Source organism: Pogonomyrmex barbatus, unplaced genomic scaffold, assembly GCF_055798465.1.
Source record: "Pogonomyrmex barbatus isolate J1 unplaced genomic scaffold, ASM5579846v1 scaffold2, whole genome shotgun sequence".
NCBI lineage: Eukaryota > Metazoa > Arthropoda > Insecta > Hymenoptera > Formicidae > Pogonomyrmex > Pogonomyrmex barbatus.
Window position 1 is genome coordinate 4,283,138 of NW_028297116.1, and position 26,358 is coordinate 4,309,495.

A 26,358-nucleotide genomic window follows, 5' to 3' on the forward strand; every position below is an offset into this window, starting at 1 on the left:
TTTAAATCGGATGTATAGTAAAAATGGCACGCTCTTGCAAATTTCTCGTTCGCGCTCTGCTCTGGAATTTGCAGACTTGCTTTTGCATGCTTGCATTTCTGCATCGGCTATTCCGAGATTCGAGAATGATCGCGAGGATAAGATATAATATGATAAGTAGCATAAATAATGTAAAAAGTAATTCGGGCTACAACAAATGGTTTTATCAATAAATATGATGAGAAACTGTCACTAGTGTTACTACAATATTTGGATATTAAATACAATACATTGTATTTTCAGAGAGAGAGAGAGAGAGAGAGAGAGGGGGAGGGAGGGCGAGGGAGAGAGAAAGAAAGAGAGAGAGAGAGAGAGAGAGAGAGAGAGGGAGAGAGAGAGAGAGAGAGAGAGAAGAGAAAAGGAAGAGGAAAAAAATATATATGTAAAATAGAATAAAAATATAAAAAAATAATTTGATAAATCTTTATATTAAGAAATTTCTAAAGGTATATTGGCATTTCTTATTAACAGTCCGCGCGGACTGTTAGTTGCTTTATTTGTTTAATTATAAAAATATCTAAGCAAGAAAAAGTTAATGTTTGTAGACAATTGTTTTGTGTACAGAATATGAGCAGAATATGAGCATATGTACAGAATATGGGAATATGAGCAATTGGAGTTATGTGCAATGTAATGTATACAAACGAAACTATGGGTGTTACAAGAAAAATAATTTTTTTTATTTTAGAAATTAAATTGTGTCATAAAGTTATTAAAATATATTGCACTGATATTTATAATGTATTTAATAAAATTAGAGTTGATTATATATAAATTATGCTATTTATATTTTTAGGTAAGTTCATAAACCATGTGTCTGTTTACAAAGCTGACTATGGAATTGAAACTATATCAAATATGGCAGAATTTGAAATGATGAAGTGAGGATCAATCATTTGTCTGTTTATGATAAGATTCTAGTTATCAGTACGCAGTGAGTATTACGGCTTGTGCGAACGAAACAAATATTAAAATTACGTTATTATTTAACAACTCACTCTTGAATACGTTACACAGAACAATTACCTAAATATTATTGCGCACATGTTACTTCATATACAATCGTATTATACACCCATATATCACACATGATTATATCGCAGCGTATTGCGCATGCCATATTGTACACATAAGATAAGGGAAGTATCTGTTAATACATGTGAAATTTAAAATCTGTATAATTATTATCCTACGCGCAAAAAGTCGGATGTGAGATAAATCTAGTTATACATGGAAACTTTGTAAACTCTGTAAAACAACTCTGTAAAATTAAGCATGAATCTTAATTTGCATGAAAAGTATCGAATGCTATATACATTTTGTACATTTTCTATATGTACAATATGATTTTGTGTACAATGTGTTAACGCGCAATTTGGTCGTATATGCAAAGTGACATTGAAAATGTGTGCAATTGGGATTGCATGCAATATATAAACGAAATTATAAGTAATTGTTTTATAGGCAAATAGAATATTCTTTATTTATTTATAGTTAATAAAAAAAATAGATTAAATGTGTGAAATATATAGGTTAAATAAGTAAAATAATTTATACAAATGGTGAAACAGAACAGTATTATATTTTATTATTGCATAATGCAACGAGTTGATTATAATTTAACTAATAATTACAAATAATTGAAAAGAAATATAATTATCAGAAAATACATGATTACTTTACATAAAATACTTTACATATAAAATTATTATATTGATACTATATCGATATATTGATATTTTTTGAAATTTTTTAAAATCATTTTTCTACAAAATTATTTTCTCCTTTTTTAGCAAAGCATGTTTTCTTGATTTTGTAATAAAACCCATCACACCTTCCTTCACAAAGCAAGCAAAATTCTATTACAGCTTGAGGTATTTCCTTAATTTCCAATTGATACACTGCAATTTAAGAAATAAAAAAGATTGTTTAAGATTTTGATTAAAAATTCCACATTATTATTTTACATCATATTTTACATCATATATTACATATATATTATTACCTTTGTTTATTTTACATCATATATGTTATTACCTTTGTTTATGCATTCATTAATGATTTTCATGCACATATTTACTTCAATAGGATCATTGATCCAATCCTCACAATATTGTAAACCTTGTGCTAAATTTAGAATAGCGAATTTGTTAATCTATAAATAATAATTTTTATTATTTAATATTATTTTATTATTTAATATTATTTATTATTCTACTATCAAACAATAAAAATGAAAACATTGGAAATTTAAATCACAATTTTTTTTAAATCACATTTCCATTATTATTATAAATAGTATATAATTTTATTTGTCAAAATTTTTTTTATAATTGATTTGAAACATATTAATGTATATTAATATAAAAATTAATTTAAATTAAATTTTTACTGTTACGATAGTGAAAATCTATAATTGAAGTTTATCAAATTGTTAGTTGATGATTATCTTCGATAGATTTTAAATATATTTTATTAGAAAGTGTTACCATGTATTAAAAGGAATACATACAAATTTTTTTGTTAAAATCGATGAAGTTAATTAGCGATTTTAATTGTTTTATTTGCGCGCACATGTGTTATGCATGTTGTGTATTTTTCTAGTCTTTTTTATAAATATATACTTATTATTCCATACTTTGTCAATACACATTGTATCGCATCAATTCTGAGCATCACATCGTCTGTAATATATAAATTATAAATTTATTAATGTTAATTAAATTTTAATTCAAATTGTTAATTTCTTTAAAGTGAATTTTTTTGTTATTCTGTGTTAGCAGTATGTTTAGTTTTAAAAAGATTTATTGTTATTTTTGCTATTTTTTAATTAAAATACTGTTTAGAATATTATTCCAAATATTATTCTTTCAATATGTTGCTTTTTTTAAACTTTTTAGAAATCTTAATGTTTTTATTATTTCATTATTTTTTAAAAATAAAGAAACGATATTATCATTTATATTGATAGCAAAAGGATATAAAAGATTAATTTTATTTCAATTTCAATACTAATAAAAGTAGATTAGTATTGATTTTATTTAACATAAATAAATTTGATTTTATCTAAATGATGAAATATTTAAAAAATTATTTTTTTTATATTTGTAATATAAAAAATAAAGCAAACAGCTTTTTATTTTTTACATTAGATATTTTCATCTTGAATATACATATATTAAGACCAATGACAATTATGATTAATTATGTCATAATTATGTATTTCGTTAATTGTTTTTTTTTAATTTTATTATAAACATTATTAATTTTCTTTAATAATTTAATGCTTTACATTACATTGCATACTTACTCGGTTCATTTCCGCATGTCGCTAATGTATTTGCACATTCTTTTAAAGTAGAATAGTAATTTTCTAATGATTCACGGTTAAATCCATAGACCACCGTCTAAAATTCAAAAGAGAAAATTAATTATTTTCGTGCATAAAAAAAGTAGACATTTTAATACAAAAAATGATTATTAAACGTATATATTTTTAGTTTTAATGACATTTTTAGTTTTTAATGACTTTTAATATTTTCTATATTTAATAAAGAATAATTTTTTGTTTTATTCTATACTTACGGTTAGTAAACACATAGCAAGCACAAGAGTCTTCATTCTACTGTTTCGTAGATATTCTAAAATGTATATACATGTTACGAGAAATTTTTTATATTTAATGGCAAATATTTTAATGATATTTTTATTCTGACTGAAGACTTTATATGTTGTTATATTGATCGTTATATGTTATTAATATATCTATTATCAAAAAATAGTTAGATAGTATTTTTTTTTAATTTACTACATCGTCCAAATTGGATACAAAAAAATAGTTAAACATTAAAATATTAGCGTATTTAAATTATTTGTAAATTCTCTTATTTTCAAATCCCTTATTTACTTTGTATGTATGTACCGTTATACACATTATTTTAATACAATATTTTAATGCGCGCAATATAATTTTATTTAGTTAAGAATTTATTTCATTTATTATGCTTGTTTTTACTGGCTGTATTAATTTCCAATCAATATCAAGTACTATTGCGTAGCTAAAATACATACATCAGTATACTGTTATTTAACATACCACTCTGTTATCAGTCATTTGTTTAATCGTAAATTATGTACATTATTCAGCACTATGTCAAATTTAAATAACTAGCGAGATACGGAAGTCTTATTAGTTACGTAAAGGTGAATAAAAAAGAATTGTTTATGTTCTTTTTCGTATCTGCAATTTTGTATTTTCCAGTAAAATAAAAGACAGCAAGCGGCTTTATCTTAATTTTACAATGATTTTGGCGTAATAGTCTATAAAGATTTATTTGATAATGATAATTATATATATAAAATGTCCGATAATCTTGTATCATTTTGTCATTTTCATAATAATTAATAAGTTATTATAAAAATTTATAAAAATTCGCGAATAAGCATGCATTTGCGCGAAGAGACAGCATATATTATATATTATATATTATATACATTTATGATTGCTAAAAGCGTAACAAGATGTGACCTAAAAATGATAGAATAGCCATTTATTGTACATTTAGTGTACATCTTCAAACATCTTGTCCTGCGCCTAAATTATGTATCTAATGTTAGATCGTCCCTTCGCATGCACGAAGGCCCGCTTACATCTATGATTTATAAATTAATAACTCTTTAATCTTTGCGAAAATTATATAATGATATAAGACTTTTTATTGGATAAGCAACTTTACCTCAACTTACTGAAAGAGATATGTTTATTGTTAGACATTTATATAGTCATATTGTAACGCTATTACGTCAGAAATAGTTTGTGCGGATAATCAAAATGGTAAATATATTAAAGAGATTAAAGTCTTATTTCTTCAGTGCGTTTCAAGATATTTTGAAGATAAGAAAAACATATCTTTATTGAAAAAAAAATCTTTATGAAAAAAAAAACACACATAAACATTTACACAAAACATTGTTTTTAAGTCTATAAATTCATTTGTACTGTTGTTGCCTTTGTGAATGAATGGTTGTGCCAGATTTAAATTGAAAGTTTATGTAGTTAATGTCAAATAAGTATACGAACTACTGTTTGATTTTTTAATCAATTTATTATTTAAATTTTTATATCTTTTATTTATAATTAAATGGCGAATATATAAATATGATAAAAAACTAATAAAACTTATCTTAATTATTGTTGTAATATTTGAACGTTAAATATAACAATACATTTTTTTTGAGAAAGAGAGAGAAAGAGAGGCAGAGAGAGAGAGAGAGAGAGAGAGAGAGAGAGAGAGAGAGAGAGAGAGAGAATATATAAATTTATATAATTTTTAAATATTTATAATTTTTATAACTTTAATATGATTTTATAATTAATTTTTTTATAATATTTTAATTACATATTACATTATATATATAATGTATAATTCTAATATATAATAATAATATACATCAAATATTGCAAATAAATAAAATATGTTATTAAAACAGTTTATTATTAAGATAATAATTCTATAATGACAGAAGATCAATATTATGCATTATTGCATAAGTAATATAATTTTTTATTTAACGTTTTATTTTTACGCACACAATTTTTTATTTGATAGTGTACATGACAAGTGTAACGTGTTGAATCATTTTTATAATCAAAAAATATATATATTATTCGGTTCTTTATCTATTTCTTAAACATCTAGTGAAATATAAAAGTTCCTTATTAATATCAATAATATCTATAATATATAGTTCCTTATCAATATAAGTCTTACTAAATATATAAGAACAAAAAATTATTTTTATCTCTTTTACTTATTACTTACAACTTTGTACTTGTTAGTAAAATAGATGATAGCAACACACAGATCTCGATTCTGTAAAGATGTGATGATCTATGAAATAATCTAATAGCGAGATACTTATATATATGGTCATTCTACGAGATAATGATACTATTTCAAAATCATTCAAATATTTCAAAATCATTCAAATATTTTCCGTTGATTATCATAATTGTAGATATATTAAGGATGGGATCATTATGAAATGATATATGATTTTTTAATTGTATGTAATCAGTTCTACTTATCTACCTTATCTAAAAAGTGATATATTTATTACCGGACACTTATGTAGATTTCTGTAATGATGCTATGTAAGAAACATTCAAACATTTTGTGTTGACTGCCATGATCATAAGTATATTAAGAAAATTAAAGAGTCACATTTTTTCAGTATGTTTCAAAATCTTTTGAAGGTAAGAAGAACATACAAGGCCTTTATTAATATTTAAAATGGAAAAAACGCACATAAATATTTATTATTTTGAAGTCTAAATTTATACTATTTTTTTTTTTTTTTTAATTAATGATTGCGCCAGATTGAATTGAAGATTGATATAGTTAGTCTTAAACATGTACACGAATTATGCTATTTGATTTTTAATTAATCCGTTATTTAAATTTTATATCTTTTGTTTATAATTAAATGATGAATATATAAATATGATAAAAATTAATGATCAAATTTATCTTAATTATTGTTGTAATAATTGAACGTTAAATATAACAATACATTTTGAGAGAGAGGAAGAGGAGAGAGAGAGAGAGAGAGAGAGGGGGGGGGATGAAAAAAGAAAGAGAGAATGACATATAATTTATAATATAAATTTTTTAATTTATAAGTAAGATAGATAATTTGTAATAGTTAGTTTATAATTTTTAAACAATTATAATTTTTATAACCTAGTAGTAAGTAAAAAAAAGTAAATATTACAATCTTATATTATCTTATTTATTGTTTCTATAACTTTACACAACGATTTTATATTTGATTTTTTTTTTAATTTTTATAATATTTTATTATATTATTCTTTTATTATAAAGGTAAGTAAGAATTGGTATGAATAAATGAACAAAATATTTTTTAAATGTTTTAAAAGTAATAAGTAATATATAGTTTATTGAATTATTAATACAAATAAGTCAATTACGATTAAAAAAACATAATAAGAGAGAGAATTCTTAAGTATGCGCAAAGTCAAAATTATTAATACAGGATTTTTGTAATTCGTTATTATTATTTTACATAAATGTATATGTAGAAGATTTTATAAAAAATAAAAATATTTCCTTCCATTATTAGGGTTTATCAATGAGAGCCAATACTGATTGTGCACACTGTATGCCCTTCTTTGTGAATTCCAGGTTAGGTTGTGAACCGTCATATTTGACTATTCAACAAAAGATTATTGTAAGAAACTGATAATTTTAAGATATAATAGCATACACACACACACACACACCGCGCGCGCAGCGTACCAGTATGTATGCACACATGCGTAATTATTTCTTTTATTTTATATTAGTTTGCTAATATTATATAATTATTATTCTGGAAAGTTTTTATTCGCATGTTTGCACATTGTGATTATCAAAACATATGAAAAAAATTGTATATAATTATAGTGTACACATATAGTATTTTTGTAAATAAAAGTACATTTTGAATTTTATAAGTACACTTTGTTGAAAAATTTATAATAACTTATAACAGTGTAATAATAATATATAATAAAATATAAAATAAAAATAAAATATTTATTACCATTATCATTATAACATTTGCGGATAGTTTCTTTTGCTTGGTTTCTTTTGGCTTCATCAGAAATAAGTTCATCAAGATGTGCTAGACCTTTGTCTAGTAAATATTTATCATCATTATCGATCTGAAATTAATAAACTCATTATTTAGTATCATTTAAATATAAAAGTTATAAATAGTTAACATTTTAACTTTTTTGATAGAAATCGCTTAAATTTCACATTAGTTTTAAATATTTATACGACTTAATTAGTTTTAATTACAATACAATTTTTTTTTATATTATATTCTGTATTCTGGAATCTCAAAATATTATCAAAATAATAAATAAAACATTATCAAAATATAAAGTTTAAAATTAAAAAAATTAAATGTAATATTAAATATTAATGATGTTATTTCATTTCACTTCATGGAAAAGATAAAATTTGTTTTAAATAATCATTATATCGCTGTTATTTTCGTGATTTGTTTTTTTACAATAATTTTAATGATTATATTTATGTTTCATGTGTTGTAAAAGAATCTAACTTTTTTAAGATATAAAAGATTGTAGATATTTATATAGAACTTTACATATAAATTATGTATATTTATTCAATATGTGAATACGTACCAAGCCGTGTTTGCGAAGAATGCACACGAGTACATCAATATCATTCTCTGAAAAAATTATGACATATTTGACATTATACATATTTCTGCTTTTACTTAGCAAAATAATAAAAAATGATATAAAGCGATATTTTAGTTTTTAACTTTGACACTTCATATTTTATTATAACCTAGAGTCCACTGATACAATGCAAGTCTGTTTTTCTATTTTAAACGATTTCCTACTTATTTTTTATTTGTTAATTAAATTTAAATAAACTAAAATAAATTAATTAGTTTAAATAAATAATTTCTTATTTCTTGTTTAAAGTTGTTTATATAATAGCTTTTGATAATACAATATAATATTATTAAATATTCCAGTAGATGCAATACGAATACAGATTTAATATATATGTAATACGTAATATATAGACAAAATATTTATATAAATTAGATTCAATTTATCTAAATTAATATTCTATAATTAATATTCTATATTAATATATCTGTTTTAAAATCAGATTTTTAATGCAAAAGATTTGTTTCATGTTGAGCTCTCCTTTAAATAATTATTATCCTAAGAATTGTTTATTTTTTTTAAATAACCTTTTTAAAATATTGGAAAGTTTTTGTATTAATAGAAAGTAAACTGAGAATAAAAAAATTTATTTCTTTAATAATATTTAATAATTCATTTCCTTAATAATATTTCAATATCAATCTAACAATTTGCTTTTAATTTCATTTAAAAATGAGGACAATTTATTTGTATTAATTTAATATCGATTAATTATGGTAATTAATAATAATTAATATTTACGCGGTTTATTTAACTCCTGGGTACACTTTGCGCTGTTATCATAGAAATCCTTTACTGCTTCAGGGTTATCGGCACAGACCACTGCCTAAAATTTGAAAGACTCAATCATTTGATGTTATGCATTTTTTCTAATATTTTTTAATATCTAAAATATTTTAGATATTATACACACAATGATGTATAATATTAATATATATATATATATCTTAAATGTTGCAAATAAAAAATACAATAATAAGACATACAATGCAAGCCTGTTTTTTTACTTTAAACGATTTCCTACTTATTTTCTATTTGTTATTTAAATTTAAATAAACTAAAATAAACTAAATAAATAAAATAAAAAGAAATAAAAATAAATTAATTTAAATAAACAATTTCCTATTTCTTGTTTAAAGTTATTATTAAGATAATTCCACAATGACATGGCAGAGAATTAAACGATAATCTAATAATCTAATTTTTTATTATATATTTGAGTAAATGATTATAATGAATTTTCTTCATAATTATTATTCAAATCCATATTACTTGTTTTCTAGACTTTCTTAAAATTTTTTATAAATTATAAGTATTTTTTATAAATTATAAGTATACTATTATATTTTATATGATACTGTATCAATATTATAATAAGAAGCAGATAGTATAAAAAGTGTAAATGTATTATTTTCTATTTAAAATTAAAATTAAAATTGTACTGGATATGAATACAAAAAGTCGAAAATATTGACAGCCTGGAAAGAACGATACAAAGAAACAGATAACTATATTATTTTATATTATTTGGTTCATGTATTTTTACTTACTAGCAAACATGCGATGAGCACAAGAAATTTCTTCATTTTATTATTCTTTAAGAATACTTTGAGATGCACGGATTCCGGAAAATGTTTTTCCTTGCACTATAATATGTCGATACTTCAGCCACGTATTTATACCTGGGAGAATTTGTGACGTAATGATTTATAATACATATTACGTGCACGTTATATATTTTGTGGAAATAGCCTAGTTGATTTGCATTACATCTAAGATAATGCTTTAATAGACTTGGTTTTTTAATCATAATCATTTATGCTAATAATAACAAGGCAAACAAGAAAAATGAGAATCATGTGAGAAAGATTTTTTTTTTAATAAATCATAAAATTGTAGAAAAAAATGAATAAAGAAATGAACATTTTCTATGAGTTATATGCATTATCTTGATTAATTTGTAAATCTGTAAATACAATAAATAATATTATTATAAATTTTTATGTATTTTATGTATAAAATACATAAAATTAAGTTAAAATAATTGAATAAATAATTACGTCAAAAAATAAATGATACAAATATATTAAACAATAAAATATGATGAACGGAATACACAAAAGATGATTAAAATGTCAAAAATGAAGAATGTGAAGAAGAAAAAGAAGAACAAGGAATATTAATGAGAAATAAGCAACAATGAATGAAAAATAAAGATCTAAAAATTAGAAAATTAAGAAAGAAAGTTAACAATTAAAAGAGAGGAATGATAAATAATAATAGAAACTAAATGATAATACATAGTTAATTTTTTTATAAACAGATTCTCTATCATATATAAATTATACCTCCAAACATCTCACTATGTTAATCGTGAACTAATAATCGTGAACTTGTATAATACTTGCATAATACTGTCTTCTAATAGAGACACACGCTTATTTACGGATTTTTAATAAATTAATATCTCATTAATTATTGTAAAAATCGTAAATTCCTAGAAAATATTTTTATTCAGTATAATTTATTTTTATTCTTTTATTTATTCTTTTATTATTTTTATTTTTATTTATTAGTATATTTTATTTTAATTTATTATCTCTGCACAAGAGTGTGATACTAATTATAAAACATTCTGTTGTATGTTATAATCTGTCATATAGTCCGCATAATGTCTGCAACGTTTGAAATATATTTCTGATAAATCAACGATTAATAGATCATATACAAAGACACGGTGATATATAATAATAATATAATAATAATATACATCAAATATTGCAAATAAATAAAATATGTTATTAAAACAGTTTATTATTAAGATAATAATTCTATAATGACAGAAGATCAATATTATGCATTATTGCATAAGTAATATAATTTTTTATTTAACGTTTTATTTTTACGCACACAATTTTTTATTTGATAGTGTACATGACAAGTGTAACGTGTTGAATCATTTTTATAATCAAAAAATATATATATTATTCGGTTCTTTATCTATTTCTTAAACATCTAGTGAAATATAAAAGTTCCTTATTAATATCAATAATATCTATAATATATAGTTCCTTATCAATATAAGTCTTACTAAATATATAAGAACAAAAAATTATTTTTATCTCTTTTACTTATTACTTACAACTTTGTACTTGTTAGTAAAATAGATGATAGCAACACACAGATCTCGATTCTGTAAAGATGTGATGATCTATGAAATAATCTAATAGCGAGATACTTATATATATGGTCATTCTACGAGATAATGATACTATTTCAAAATCATTCAAATATTTCAAAATCATTCAAATATTTTCCGTTGATTATCATAATTGTAGATATATTAAGGATGGGATCATTATGAAATGATATATGATTTTTTAATTGTATGTAATCAGTTCTACTTATCTACCTTATCTAAAAAGTGATATATTTATTACCGGACACTTATGTAGATTTCTGTAATGATGCTATGTAAGAAACATTCAAACATTTTGTGTTGACTGCCATGATCATAAGTATATTAAGAAAATTAAAGAGTCACATTTTTTCAGTATGTTTCAAAATCTTTTGAAGGTAAGAAGAACATACAAGGCCTTTATTAATATTTAAAATGGAAAAAACGCACATAAATATTTATTATTTTGAAGTCTAAATTTATACTATTTTTTTTTTTTTTTAATTAATGATTGCGCCAGATTGAATTGAAGATTGATATAGTTAGTCTTAAACATGTACACGAATTATGCTATTTGATTTTTAATTAATCCGTTATTTAAATTTTATATCTTTTGTTTATAATTAAATGATGAATATATAAATATGATAAAAATTAATGATCAAATTTATCTTAATTATTGTTGTAATAATTGAACGTTAAATATAACAATACATTTTGAGAGAGAGGAAGAGGAGAGAGAGAGAGAGAGAGAGAGGGGGGGGATGAAAAAAGAAAGAGAGAATGACATATAATTTATAATATAAATTTTTTAATTTATAAGTAAGATAGATAATTTGTAATAGTTAGTTTATAATTTTTAAACAATTATAATTTTTATAACCTAGTAGTAAGTAAAAAAAAGTAAATATTACAATCTTATATTATCTTATTTATTGTTTCTATAACTTTACACAACGATTTTATATTTGATTTTTTTTTTAATTTTTATAATATTTTATTATATTATTCTTTTATTATAAAGGTAAGTAAGAATTGGTATGAATAAATGAACAAAATATTTTTTAAATGTTTTAAAAGTAATAAGTAATATATAGTTTATTGAATTATTAATACAAATAAGTCAATTACGATTAAAAAAACATAATAAGAGAGAGAATTCTTAAGTATGCGCAAAGTCAAAATTATTAATACAGGATTTTTGTAATTCGTTATTATTATTTTATATAAATGTATATGTAGAAGATTTTATAAAAAATAAAAATATTTCCTTCCATTATTAGGGTTTATCAATGAGAGCCAATACTGATTGTGCACACTGTATGCCCTTCTTTGTGAATTCCAGGTTAGGTTGTGAACCGTCATATTTGACTATTCAACAAAAGATTATTGTAAGAAACTGATAATTTTAAGATATAATAGCATACACACACACACACACACACACACACACACACACACACACACACACACACCGCGCGCGCAGCGTACCAGTATGTATGCACACATGCGTAATTATTTCTTTTATTTTATATTAGTTTGCTAATATTATATAATTATTATTCTGGAAAGTTTTTATTCGCATGTTTGCACATTGTGATTATCAAAACATATGAAAAAAATTGTATATAATTATAGTGTACACATATAGTATTTTTGTAAATAAAAGTACATTTTGAATTTTATAAGTACACTTTGTTGAAAAATTTATAATAACTTATAACAGTGTAATAATAATATATAATAAAATATAAAATAAAAATAAAATATTTATTACCATTATCATTATAACATTTGCGGATAGTTTCTTTTGCTTGGTTTCTTTTGGCTTCATCAGAAATAAGTTCATCAAGATATGCTAGACCTTTGTCTAGTAAATATTTATCATCATTATCGATCTGAAATTAATAAACTCATTATTTAGTATCATTTAAATATAAAAGTTATAAATAGTTAACATTTTAACTTTTTTGATAGAAATCGCTTAAATTTCACATTAGTTTTAAATATTTATACGACTTAATTAGTTTTAATTACAATACAATTTTTTTTTATATTATATTCTGTATTCTGGAATCTCAAAATATTATCAAAATAATAAATAAAACATTATCAAAATATAAAGTTTAAAATTAAAAAAATTAAATGTAATATTAAATATTAATGATGTTATTTCATTTCACTTCATGGAAAAGATAAAATTTGTTTTAAATAATCATTATATCGCTGTTATTTTCGTGACTTGTTTTTTTACAATAATTTTAATGATTATATTTATGTTTCATGTGTTGTAAAAGAATCTAACTTTTTTAAGATATAAAAGATTGTAGATATTTATATAGAACTTTACATATAAATTATGTATATTTATTCAATATGTGAATACGTACCAAGCCGTGTTTGCGAAGAATGCACATGAGTACATCAATATCATTCTCTGAAAGAATTATGACATATTTGACATACATATTTCTGAAATGCTTTTACTTAGCAAAATAATAAAAAATGATATAAAGCGATATTTTAGTTTTTAACTTTGACACTTCATATTTTATTATAACCTAGAGTCCATTGATACAATGCAAGTCTGTTTTTCTATTTTAAACGATTTCCTACTTATTTTCTATTTGTTAATTAAATTTAAATAAACTAAAATAAATTAATTAGTTTAAATAAATAATTTCTTATTTCTTGTTTAAAGTTGTTTATATAATAGCTTTTGATAATACAATATAATATTATTAAATATTCCAGTAGATGCAATACGAATACAGATTTAATATATATGTAATACGTAATATATAGACAAAATATTTATATAAATTAGATTCAATTTATCTAAATTAATATTCTATAATTAATATTCTATATTAATATATCTGTTTTAAAATAAGATTTTTAATGCAAAAGATTTGTTTCATGTTGAGCTCTCCTTTAAATAATTATTATCCTAAGAATTGTTTATTTTTTTTAAATAACCTTTTTAAAATATTGGAAAGTTTTTGTATTAATAGAAAGTAAACTGAGAATAAAAAAATTTATTTCTTTAATAATATTTAATAATTCATTTCCTTAATAATATTTCAATATCAATCTAACAATTTGCTTTTAATTTCATTTAAAAATGAGGACAATTTATTTGTATTAATTTAATATCGATTAATTATGGTAATTAATAATAATTAATATTTACGCGGTTTATTTAACTCCTGGGTACACTTTGCGCTGTTATCATAGAAATCCTTTACTGCTTCAGGGTTATCGGCACAGACCACTGCCTAAAATTTGAAAGACTCAATCATTTGATGTTATGCATTTTTTCTAATATTTTTTAATATCTAAAATATTTTAGATATTATACACACAATGATGTATAATATTAATATATATATATATATATATATATATATATATATATATATATATCTTAAATGTTGCAAATAAAAAATACAATAATAAGACATACAATGCAAGCCTGTTTTTTTACTTTAAACGATTTCCTACTTATTTTCTATTTGTTATTTAAATTTAAATAAACTAAAATAAACTAAATAAATAAAATAAAAAGAAATAAAAATAAATTAATTTAAATAAACAATTTCCTATTTCTTGTTTAAAGTTATTATTAAGATAATTCCACAATGACATGGCAGAGAATTAAACGATAATCTAATAATCTAATTTTTTATTATATATTTGAGTAAATGATTATAATGAATTTTCTTCATAATTATTATTCAAATCCATATTACTTGTTTTCTAGACTTTCTTAAAATTTTTTATAAATTATAAGTATTTTTTATAAATTATAAGTATACTATTATATTTTATATGATACTGTATCAATATTATAATAAGAAGCAGATAGTATAAAAAGTGTAAATGTATTATTTTCTATTTAAAATTAAAATTAAAATTGTACTGGATATGAATACAAAAAGTCGAAAATATTGACAGCCTGGAAAGAACGATACAAAGAAACAGATAACTATATTATTTTATATTATTTGGTTCATGTATTTTTACTTACTAGCAAACATGCGATGAGCACAAGAAATTTCTTCATTTTATTATTCTTTAAGAATACTTTGAGATGCACGGATTCCGGAAAATGTTTTTCCTTGCACTATAATATGTCGATACTTCAGCCACGTATTTATACCTGGGAGAATTTGTGACGTAATGATTTATAATACATATTACGTGCACGTTATATATTTTGTGGAAATAGCCTAGTTGATTTGCATTACATCTAAGATAATGCTTTAATAGACTTGGTTTTTTAATCATAATCATTTATGCTAATAATAACAAGGCAAACAAGAAAAATGAGAATCATGTGAGAAAGATTTTTTTTTTAATAAATCATAAAATTGTAGAAAAAAATGAATAAAGAAATGAACATTTTCTATGAGTTATATGCATTATCTTGATTAATTTGTAAATCTGTAAATACAATAAATAATATTATTATAAATTTTTATGTATTTTATGTATAAAATACATAAAATTAAGTTAAAATAATTGAATAAATAATTACGTCAAAAAATAAATGATACAAATATATTAAACAATAAAATATGATGAACGGAATACACAAAAGATGATTAAAATGTCAAAAATGAAGAATGTGAAGAAGAAAAAGAAGAACAAGGAATATTAATGAGAAATAAGCAACAATGAATGAAAAATAAAGATCTAAAAATTAGAAAATTAAGAAAGAAAGTTAACAATTAAAAGAGAGGAATGATAAATAATAATAGAAACTAAATGATAATACATAGTTAATTTTTTTATAAACAGATTCTCTATCATATATAAATTATACCTCCAAACATCTCACTATGTTAATCGTGAACTAATAATCGTGAACTTGTATAATACTTGCATAATACTGTCTTCTAATAGAGACACACGCTTATTTACGGATTTTTAATAAATTAATATCTCATTAATTATTGTAAAAATCGTAAATTCCTAGAAAATATTTTTATTCAGTATAATTTATTTTTATTCTTTTATTTATTCTTTTATTATTTTTATTTTTATTTATTAGTATATTTTATTTTAATTTATTATCTCTGCACAAGAGTGTGATACTAATTATAAAACATTCTGTTGTATGTTATAATCTGTCATATAGTCCGCATAATGTCTGCAACGTTTGAAATATATTTCTGATAAATCAACGATTAATAGATCATATACAAAGACACGGTGATATATAATAATAATATAATAATAATATACATCAAATATTGCAAATAAATAAAATATGTTATTAAAACAGTTTATTATTAAGATAATAATTCTATAATGACAGAAGATCAATATTATGCATTATTGCATAAGTAATATAATTTTTTATTTAACGTTTTATTTTTACGCACACAATTTTTTATTTGATAGTGTACATGACAAGTGTAACGTGTTGAATCATTTTTATAATCAAAAAATATATATATTATTCGGTTCTTTATCTATTTCTTAAACATCTAGTGAAATATAAAAGTTCCTTATTAATATCAATAATATCTATAATATATAGTTCCTTATCAATATAAGTCTTACTAAATATATAAGAACAAAAAATTATTTTTATCTCTTTTACTTATTACTTACAACTTTGTACTTGTTAGTAAAATAGATGATAGCAACACACAGATCTCGATTCTGTAAAGATGTGATGATCTATGAAATAATCTAATAGCGAGATACTTATATATATGGTCATTCTACGAGATAATGATACTATTTCAAAATCATTCAAATATTTCAAAATCATTCAAATATTTTCCGTTGATTATCATAATTGTAGATATATTAAGGATGGGATCATTATGAAATGATATATGATTTTTTAATTGTATGTAATCAGTTCTACTTATCTACCTTATCTAAAAAGTGATATATTTATTACCGGACACTTATGTAGATTTCTGTAATGATGCTATGTAAGAAACATTCAAACATTTTGTGTTGACTGCCATGATCATAAGTATATTAAGAAAATTAAAGAGTCACATTTTTTCAGTATGTTTCAAAATCTTTTGAAGGTAAGAAGAACATACAAGGCCTTTATTAATATTTAAAATGGAAAAAACGCACATAAATATTTATTATTTTGAAGTCTAAATTTATACTATTTTTTTTTTTTTTTAATTAATGATTGCGCCAGATTGAATTGAAGATTGATATAGTTAGTCTTAAACATGTACACGAATTATGCTATTTGATTTTTAATTAATCCGTTATTTAAATTTTATATCTTTTGTTTATAATTAAATGATGAATATATAAATATGATAAAAATTAATGATCAAATTTATCTTAATTATTGTTGTAATAATTGAACGTTAAATATAACAATACATTTTGAGAGAGAGGAAGAGGAGAGAGAGAGAGAGAGAGAGAGGGGGGGGATGAAAAAAGAAAGAGAGAATGACATATAATTTATAATATAAATTTTTTAATTTATAAGTAAGATAGATAATTTGTAATAGTTAGTTTATAATTTTTAAACAATTATAATTTTTATAACCTAGTAGTAAGTAAAAAAAAGTAAATATTACAATCTTATATTATCTTATTTATTGTTTCTATAACTTTACACAACGATTTTATATTTGATTTTTTTTTTAATTTTTATAATATTTTATTATATTATTCTTTTATTATAAAGGTAAGTAAGAATTGGTATGAATAAATGAACAAAATATTTTTTAAATGTTTTAAAAGTAATAAGTAATATATAGTTTATTGAATTATTAATACAAATAAGTCAATTACGATTAAAAAAACATAATAAGAGAGAGAATTCTTAAGTATGCGCAAAGTCAAAATTATTAATACAGGATTTTTGTAATTCGTTATTATTATTTTATATAAATGTATATGTAGAAGATTTTATAAAAAATAAAAATATTTCCTTCCATTATTAGGGTTTATCAATGAGAGCCAATACTGATTGTGCACACTGTATGCCCTTCTTTGTGAATTCCAGGTTAGGTTGTGAACCGTCATATTTGACTATTCAACAAAAGATTATTGTAAGAAACTGATAATTTTAAGATATAATAGCATACACACACACACACACACACACACACACACACACACACACACACACACACCGCGCGCGCAGCGTACCAGTATGTATGCACACATGCGTAATTATTTCTTTTATTTTATATTAGTTTGCTAATATTATATAATTATTATTCTGGAAAGTTTTTATTCGCATGTTTGCACATTGTGATTATCAAAACATATGAAAAAAATTGTATATAATTATAGTGTACACATATAGTATTTTTGTAAATAAAAGTACATTTTGAATTTTATAAGTACACTTTGTTGAAAAATTTATAATAACTTATAACAGTGTAATAATAATATATAATAAAATATAAAATAAAAATAAAATATTTATTACCATTATCATTATAACATTTGCGGATAGTTTCTTTTGCTTGGTTTCTTTTGGCTTCATCAGAAATAAGTTCATCAAGATATGCTAGACCTTTGTCTAGTAAATATTTATCATCATTATCGATCTGAAATTAATAAACTCATTATTTAGTATCATTTAAATATAAAAGTTATAAATAGTTAACATTTTAACTTTTTTGATAGAAATCGCTTAAATTTCACATTAGTTTTAAATATTTATACGACTTAATTAGTTTTAATTACAATACAATTTTTTTTTATATTATATTCTGTATTCTGGAATCTCAAAATATTATCAAAATAATAAATAAAACATTATCAAAATATAAAGTTTAAAATTAAAAAAATTAAATGTAATATTAAATATTAATGATGTTATTTCATTTCACTTCATGGAAAAGATAAAATTTGTTTTAAATAATCATTATATCGCTGTTATTTTCGTGACTTGTTTTTTTACAATAATTTTAATGATTATATTTATGTTTCATGTGTTGTAAAAGAATCTAACTTTTTTAAGATATAAAAGATTGTAGATATTTATATAGAACTTTACATATAAATTATGTATATTTATTCAATATGTGAATACGTACCAAGCCGTGTTTGCGAAGAATGCACATGAGTACATCAATATCATTCTCTGAAAGAATTATGACATATTTGACATACATATTTCTGAAATGCTTTTACTTAGCAAAATAATAAAAAATGATATAAAGCGATATTTTAGTTTTTAACTTTGACACTTCATATTTTATTATAACCTAGAGTCCATTGATACAATGCAAGTCTGTTTTTCTATTTTAAACGATTTCCTACTTATTTTCTATTTGTTAATTAAATTTAAATAAACTAAAATAAATTAATTAGTTTAAATAAATAATTTCTTATTTCTTGTTTAAAGTTGTTTATATAATAGCTTTTGATAATACAATATAATATTATTAAATATTCCAGTAGATGCAATACGAATACAGATTTAATATATATGTAATACGTAATATATAGACAAAATATTTATATAAATTAGATTCAATTTATCTAAATTAATATTCTATAATTAATATTCTATATTAATATATCTGTTTTAAAATAAGATTTTTAATGCAAAAGATTTGTTTCATGTTGAGCTCTCCTTTAAATAATTATTATCCTAAGAATTGTTTATTTTTTTTAAATAACCTTTTTAAAATATTGGAAAGTTTTTGTATTAATAGAAAGTAAACTGAGAATAAAAAAATTTATTTCTTTAATAATATTTAATAATTCATTTCCTTAATAATATTTCAATATCAATCTAACAATTTGCTTTTAATTTCATTTAAAAATGAGGACAATTTATTTGTATTAATTTAATATCGATTAATTATGGTAATTAATAATAATTAATATTTACGCGGTTTATTTAACTCCTGGGTACACTTTGCGCTGTTATCATAGAAATCCTTTACTGCTTCAGGGTTATCGGCACAGACCACTGCCTAAAATTTGAAAGACTCAATCATTTGATGTTATGCATTTTTTCTAATATTTTTTAATATCTAAAATATTTTAGATATTATACACACAATGATGTATAATATTAATATATATATATATATATATATATATATATATATATATATATATATCTTAAATGTTGCAAATAAAAAATACAATAATAAGACATACAATGCAAGCCTGTTTTTTTTACTTTAAACGATTTCCTACTTATTTTCTATTTGTTATTTAAATTTAAATAAACTAAAATAAACTAAATAAATAAAATAAAAAGAAATAAAAATAAATTAATTTAAATAAACAATTTCCTATTTCTTGTTTAAAGTTATTATTAAGATAATTCCACAATGACATGGCAGAGAATTAAACGATAATCTAATAATCTAATTTTTTATTATATATTTGAGTAAATGATTATAATGAATCTTCTTCATAATTATTATTCAAATCCATATTACTTGTTTTCTAGACTTTCTTAAAATTTTTTATAAATTATAAGTATTTTTTATAAATTATAAGTATACTATTATATTTTATATGATACTGTATCAATATTATAATAAGAAGCAGATAGTATAAAAAGTGTAAATGTATTATTTTCTATTTAAAATTAAAATTAAAATTGTACTGGATATGAATACAAAAAGTCGAAAATATTGACAGCATGGAAAGAACGATACAAAGAAACAGATAACTATATTATTTTATATTATTTGGTTCATGTATTTTTACTTACTAGCAAACATGCGATGAGCACAAGAAATTTCTTCATTTTATTATTCTTTAAGAATACTTTGAGATGCACGGATTCCGGAAAATGTTTTTCCTTGCACTATAATATGTCGATACTTCAGCCACGTATTTATACCTGGGAGAATTTGTGACGTAATGATTTATAATACATATTACGTGCACGTTATATATTTTGTGGAAATAGCCTAGTTGATTTGCATTACATCTAAGATAATGCTTTAATAGACTTGGTTTTTTAATCATAATCATTTATGCTAATAATAACAAGGCAAACAAGAAAAATGAGAATCATGTGAGAAAGATTTTTTTTTTAATAAATCATAAAATTGTAGAAAAAAATGAATAAAGAAATGAACATTTTCTATGAGTTATATGCATTATCTTGATTAATTTGTAAATCTGTAAATACAATAAATAATATTATTATAAATTTTTATGTATTTTATGTATATAATACATAAAATTAAGTTAAAATAATTGAATAAATAATTACGTCAAAAAATAAATGATACAAATATATTAAACAATAAAATATGATGAACGGAATACACAAAAGATGATTAAAATGTCAAAAATGAAGAATGTGAAGAAGAAAAAGAAGAACAAGGAATATTAATGAGAAATAAGCAACAATGAATGAAAAATAAAGATCTAAAAATTAGAAAATTAAGAAAGAAAGTTAACAATTAAAAGAGAGGAATGATAAATAATAATAGAAACTAAATGATAATACATAGTTAATTTTTTTATAAACAGATTCTCTATCATATATAAATTATACCTCCAAACATCTCACTATGTTAATCGTGAACTAATAATCGTGAACTTGTATAATACTTGCATAATACTGTCTTCTAATAGAGACACACGCTTATTTACGGATTTTTAATAAATTAATATCTCATTAATTATTGTAAAAATCGTAAATTCCTAGAAAATATTTTTATTCAGTATAATTTATTTTTATTCTTTTATTTATTCTTTTATTATTTTTATTTTTATTTATTAGTATATTTTATTTTAATTTATTATCTCTGCACAAGAGTGTGTTACTAATTATAAAACATTCTGTTGTATGTTATAATCTGTCATATAGTCCGCATAATGTCCGCAACGTTTGAAATATATTTCTGATAAATCAACGATTAATAGATCATGTACAAAGACACGGTGATATTTTTTTTATCTCTTCTTAGAAGACATTAATGTATATTATGCATAAGCTTGTAATTCTGAATCTTAGATCGTTAAATTGATCGAATTATATCAATTTGCTTAATTGTCGCCACGTCATTATTTTTCTTTCGTGAATAGATGTATAATTTTTTATTAAGCGATAATTAAGAATCGAAGAGTCGCAGTCGCGATAGAGTTTTTACAATTTGTTGCTTTTACAAAAAAAAAAAATAATCTTGTGTGTGACTGGTTATTTTAATTGATAATTCAACAATTAATTTATTTTAATAAATAATATTTTAAAAATGTATACGTGCCAATATTGTACCAATGTACTGTTACAATTAACGAAAAAATATAAAAATCGACTGATTTACAATTATCGCAAGATATATTCGACGTAATATTATGATTTGACATAGGAAATTGGCACAATATTTTATTAATTTGTAAAAAAACAATGATAATTTGTTTTCATAATTCTATAATGCTTGATAAAGATTAAATAAAATTCCGCATTTTTAATAACAAAAAATAAAAAAATAAGAAATATGCTAACTTCATTTTTAGCATGACATATCTTTCTCGAAAGTTTAAGAAGCAATAGAATATTATGACATCTGTTAAAAGTTCTCATTAGTTCTAGACTAATTTCATAATTATGTAAAACTTTAGGAGAAAATTTCAACAATTAGCCGTTTTGTAAATAGTTGCGAATATTTATAGCAGCATGACTCAACAGAGATATGTACTGATTATTTATCACAGCGATAATTCTCGTCTAACTCTAGTAGAGTTCTGTGTTCTACAATCATTTTTAAGCAGACTTCCGGCGATAACATATTTTTAAATAATTTTTTAATCTTAGAAATGCATGACACTCAGAGAAAAGATGCCATGTTGATTATTTATCACAATTCTAATGATAATTCTTGTCAGTTTTAGTAGAGTTCTATCCTCTATAATCATTTTGAAACTGAGAAATAAATAATAAAAATAAATAGTCAAAGCGATTTTGTTTTTCAAAACATGTTCTTTATTTCTTTTTATATCATTTTACACTGATAACTACATAACACTGAATGGTAACACTGAATGAACAAGTTTTTTTTTTTATTTAATATTATGTGACTTCTTGCAAGATTGTTTTCAAAATAATTTCCTTTCTATTATTTATCTTAACTTTTAGTAATGTATTTCCATGATAAGATAATTAGAATTATACATATATATGTATGCATACACATTTGCGTAATTTGAAACATATTCTGAATTAATTAATAGTTAAAATAAATTATTATTCATTAATGCGAGATGTTATCTGTTTTAGAATAAGAAACTGCAGCGATGAGTATTACGCATAAATGTATATCTAATCTTGGTTTATTAAATCGTTAGAATCATTAGATCGTTTCGTCACAAGAATCGTTTGAAAAAATAGATTAATCTTTTATGTAACAAGTGCCAAGAATAAGTATTGTATCGTGTAACTCAATAAAATTTTTGCAATTTGTTGCTTAAAATTTTTATTTTAAACATCTTTTCGTTATTATTTATCTTGATTTTAACAATACAGATTTCTGTGGTTTGAATAAGATATACGTAAAATATATTTATACTGTTTATATAATATATAGGATTTATTAATAATTATTGAAACAACAATTTGTATATAAAGTAAAAATTATATAGGAAACATTATTAATTTTTTTAATATTAATGAATATTTTATTCATCAGATAAATGATTAATGAATTGAAATATTGATTTTATGCAGTTTATGAACTTGAAATTCTTAAAGGACGGATCTGCTTGATATTGTTGCACTGTTAAAAAAAAAATTACATACATAATAAATATTGTAGTATAATAATTAGATTTAAATAATATGTCATTAAGATTATGTCTGTATTCACATACATCTTCACACATATAAAATTAAAGATATTTGTTTTGATGAAAAATATAAAAAGTAAAATAAATTACATAAAAATAATTACCAATATTGTGGCATTGCGCAAGTATGTCTTGCGTTACAGATAATCTTTGTGGGTCAGTAATAAAATATGACATATACCATAAAACATCATTATATTTTATGTCACCTGTTTCACTAATCTGAAATCAATAACATAACTTAATATTTTTTATTAAACACAAAAAATATTTGAAAAATTGATAACATAAAATTATATATCAAATTATATATAATATTATTAAAACATATTATTTGAAAATTAATTTTTCTAATTAATAAAGAATTGATTTTTCTTGCTTACATTATTTACATTATGTTTATTATAATCTACGATTAAAACTAATGTTTAATAATCAAGTACAATAGATGCTATTGGCTAATAATTTTTATAATTATTATAATTTATTAGAAAATAAATTATAATTATGAATTGCTTTGTTATGATTATTTTCATTTAATTGAACAATATAGATTTTGTTAATTAATTAAAAAATAATTTTTCTATATATAAAAGATAAGCAATAAAATCTGAGAAGATTATTGGTCTATTAGAGCTATCTATATGTAAACATACCAAATCATTGTAATATAACACACATGAGACTACTTCAGCATCAATTATCTCTGTAACATATAAATAGAATATAATGTGACAATACTTAAAATGTATATTGGATTAGACAAATAAGTTTGAAGGAATAAGTATAATGTATTTTTCTACATTAGTGCTACTTAACAGATAAATCGAAAAAAGGGCACATTTCTAATACATACATATATACATACATACATACACATGTTAATATATATAAAAAGAATTTTAATTATAATTTTAATAACATTAAAATGTATCACTTAAAAAATTATATTTTCAATTAAATTCTGTTTTCTATCTTTATTATTACATTTTGATTTATAAGATATATTTTCCTTTAATAACTTATTTATCTTCAATAATTTATTAATAATTATTAATTTTTTCAAAGTAATATTCTTTAGTAAGAAGAATATTACATTTATTTATTATGTTTTTTTAAAATATTGGTTTGAATAATTGTAATTATAACTAACAAAAAAGTCCTTTTGTAATTAATATAAATAATTATAACATTTTTTGTAACTTGGTTTTCATTCTTACCGTAATGTAATATTTGAAAATTATTTAATTGTAACATTCAATATTTACCAGAATGGTAATTCTCTAGACACATGTTAATATCTGAACGAAATTTTTGTAATCGTTGAAGCTTATCATAGGGCAACGCCGTCTAAAAAGAAAAAGAATTAAATTTCATGTGTCATCAATAAATTTATCTTGAGAAATATTTAATACATGATTTTCAATAATTTTAAATTAATATTAAAGAGAAAAGAATTAATTTGTAAAAGGATATTTTAATTTTTGATTTTTGAATAGAATTAAATATTTTATAATATAATATATAAATTTTTGAATGAGATGAAAATGGATGTGTGCGTGCGTGTGCGTGTGTGGTATGGTGTGGTGTGATGTGTGTGTGTGTGTGTGTGTGTGTGTGTGTGTGTGTGTGTGTGTGTGTGTGTGTGTGTGTGTGTGTGTGTGTGTGATTGCCAAATGTATGCCAGATTTTAAAATAACAACTATTATAATTTTATATATATTATATACAATACATATATTATTATATATTTTTGTTTTAATCATATTTATATATTAATTAATTAATTAATTAATTTTATAAATATTTACTCTAATTTAAAAGTAACATCTAAACATATATTGTACTTTGAAATATCAAAAATATTTTTTACTTACTGCAATAGCCAATATACATGTGAATACAAAAACTTTCATTTTGATTTCAAATACACCAGTTCTGACTAACAGTTTTCTTTTCAATGTGTTTTAACATTTGGCAGCCCAATTTATAAGGAAAAAAGACTCAGTGTTGAAATATTTGTGTAACTTATTGATTATGTAATTACTGATAGATTAGTGTTTAATGTCTGTTTTCATTTAAA

The 26,358-nt window shown here is 21.6% G+C and overlaps 4 protein-coding genes across 4 annotated transcripts in view; 1 reads left to right on the plus strand and 3 right to left on the minus strand.

Annotated features, from left to right (window-relative positions):
* The window catches only part of spri (Src homology 2 domain-containing protein sprint), a 162,397-nt gene that overhangs the window by 28,745 nt on the left and 107,294 nt on the right, over positions 1 to 26,358 (plus strand). The window lies entirely within an intron of this gene.
* LOC105431548 (uncharacterized) lies at positions 7,098 to 10,004 on the minus strand. The gene is made up of 5 exons (XM_011645837.3): positions 9,868 to 10,004; positions 9,059 to 9,143; positions 8,258 to 8,304; positions 7,645 to 7,765; positions 7,098 to 7,270 (listed from the first exon to the last, which is right to left on the minus strand). The coding sequence occupies exons 1-5, from the start codon at positions 9,901 to 9,903 to the stop codon at positions 7,179 to 7,181; spliced, it is 381 nt and encodes a 126-aa protein (XP_011644139.2). The 5' UTR covers positions 9,904 to 10,004; the 3' UTR covers positions 7,098 to 7,178.
* Positions 12,287 to 15,666, minus strand: LOC148936590 (uncharacterized). Its single transcript, XM_089076287.1, has 5 exons — positions 15,526 to 15,666; positions 14,689 to 14,773; positions 13,886 to 13,932; positions 13,273 to 13,393; positions 12,287 to 12,866 (listed from the first exon to the last, which is right to left on the minus strand). The coding sequence occupies exons 1-5, from the start codon at positions 15,559 to 15,561 to the stop codon at positions 12,775 to 12,777; spliced, it is 381 nt and encodes a 126-aa protein (XP_088932413.1). The 5' UTR covers positions 15,562 to 15,666; the 3' UTR covers positions 12,287 to 12,774.
* Positions 17,945 to 21,327, minus strand: LOC148936591 (uncharacterized). The gene is made up of 5 exons (XM_089076288.1): positions 21,187 to 21,327; positions 20,347 to 20,431; positions 19,544 to 19,590; positions 18,931 to 19,051; positions 17,945 to 18,524 (listed from the first exon to the last, which is right to left on the minus strand). Exons 1-5 carry the CDS (start codon positions 21,220 to 21,222, stop codon positions 18,433 to 18,435), a joined length of 381 nt encoding a protein of 126 aa, XP_088932414.1. The 5' UTR covers positions 21,223 to 21,327; the 3' UTR covers positions 17,945 to 18,432.

Excerpts from the sequence above, each read along its gene's own strand:
- LOC105431548 (XM_011645837.3), bottom strand. The coding sequence starts at position 9,903 with ATGAAGAAATTTCTTGTGCTCATCGCATGTTTGCTA. Across the intron at positions 8,305-9,058 it reads CCAGGAGTTAAATAAACCGC|AGAATGATATTGATGTACTC; the intron begins GTAAATATTAAT and ends TAATTTTTTCAG. Across the intron at positions 7,271-7,644 it reads CAAATGTTATAATGATAATG|TCAAATATGACGGTTCACAA; the intron begins GTAATAAATATT and ends TTTGTTGAATAG.
- LOC148936590 (XM_089076287.1), bottom strand. The coding sequence starts at position 15,561 with ATGAAGAAATTTCTTGTGCTCATCGCATGTTTGCTA. Across the intron at positions 14,774-15,525 it reads TGCTCATCGCATGTTTGCTA|GCAGTGGTCTGTGCCGATAA; the intron begins GTAAGTAAAAAT and ends TTCAAATTTTAG. Across the intron at positions 13,933-14,688 it reads CCAGGAGTTAAATAAACCGC|AGAATGATATTGATGTACTC; the intron begins GTAAATATTAAT and ends TAATTCTTTCAG.
- LOC148936591 (XM_089076288.1), bottom strand. The coding sequence starts at position 21,222 with ATGAAGAAATTTCTTGTGCTCATCGCATGTTTGCTA. Across the intron at positions 19,591-20,346 it reads CCAGGAGTTAAATAAACCGC|AGAATGATATTGATGTACTC; the intron begins GTAAATATTAAT and ends TAATTCTTTCAG. Across the intron at positions 19,052-19,543 it reads TTCTTCGCAAACACGGCTTG|ATCGATAATGATGATAAATA; the intron begins GTACGTATTCAC and ends TATTAATTTCAG.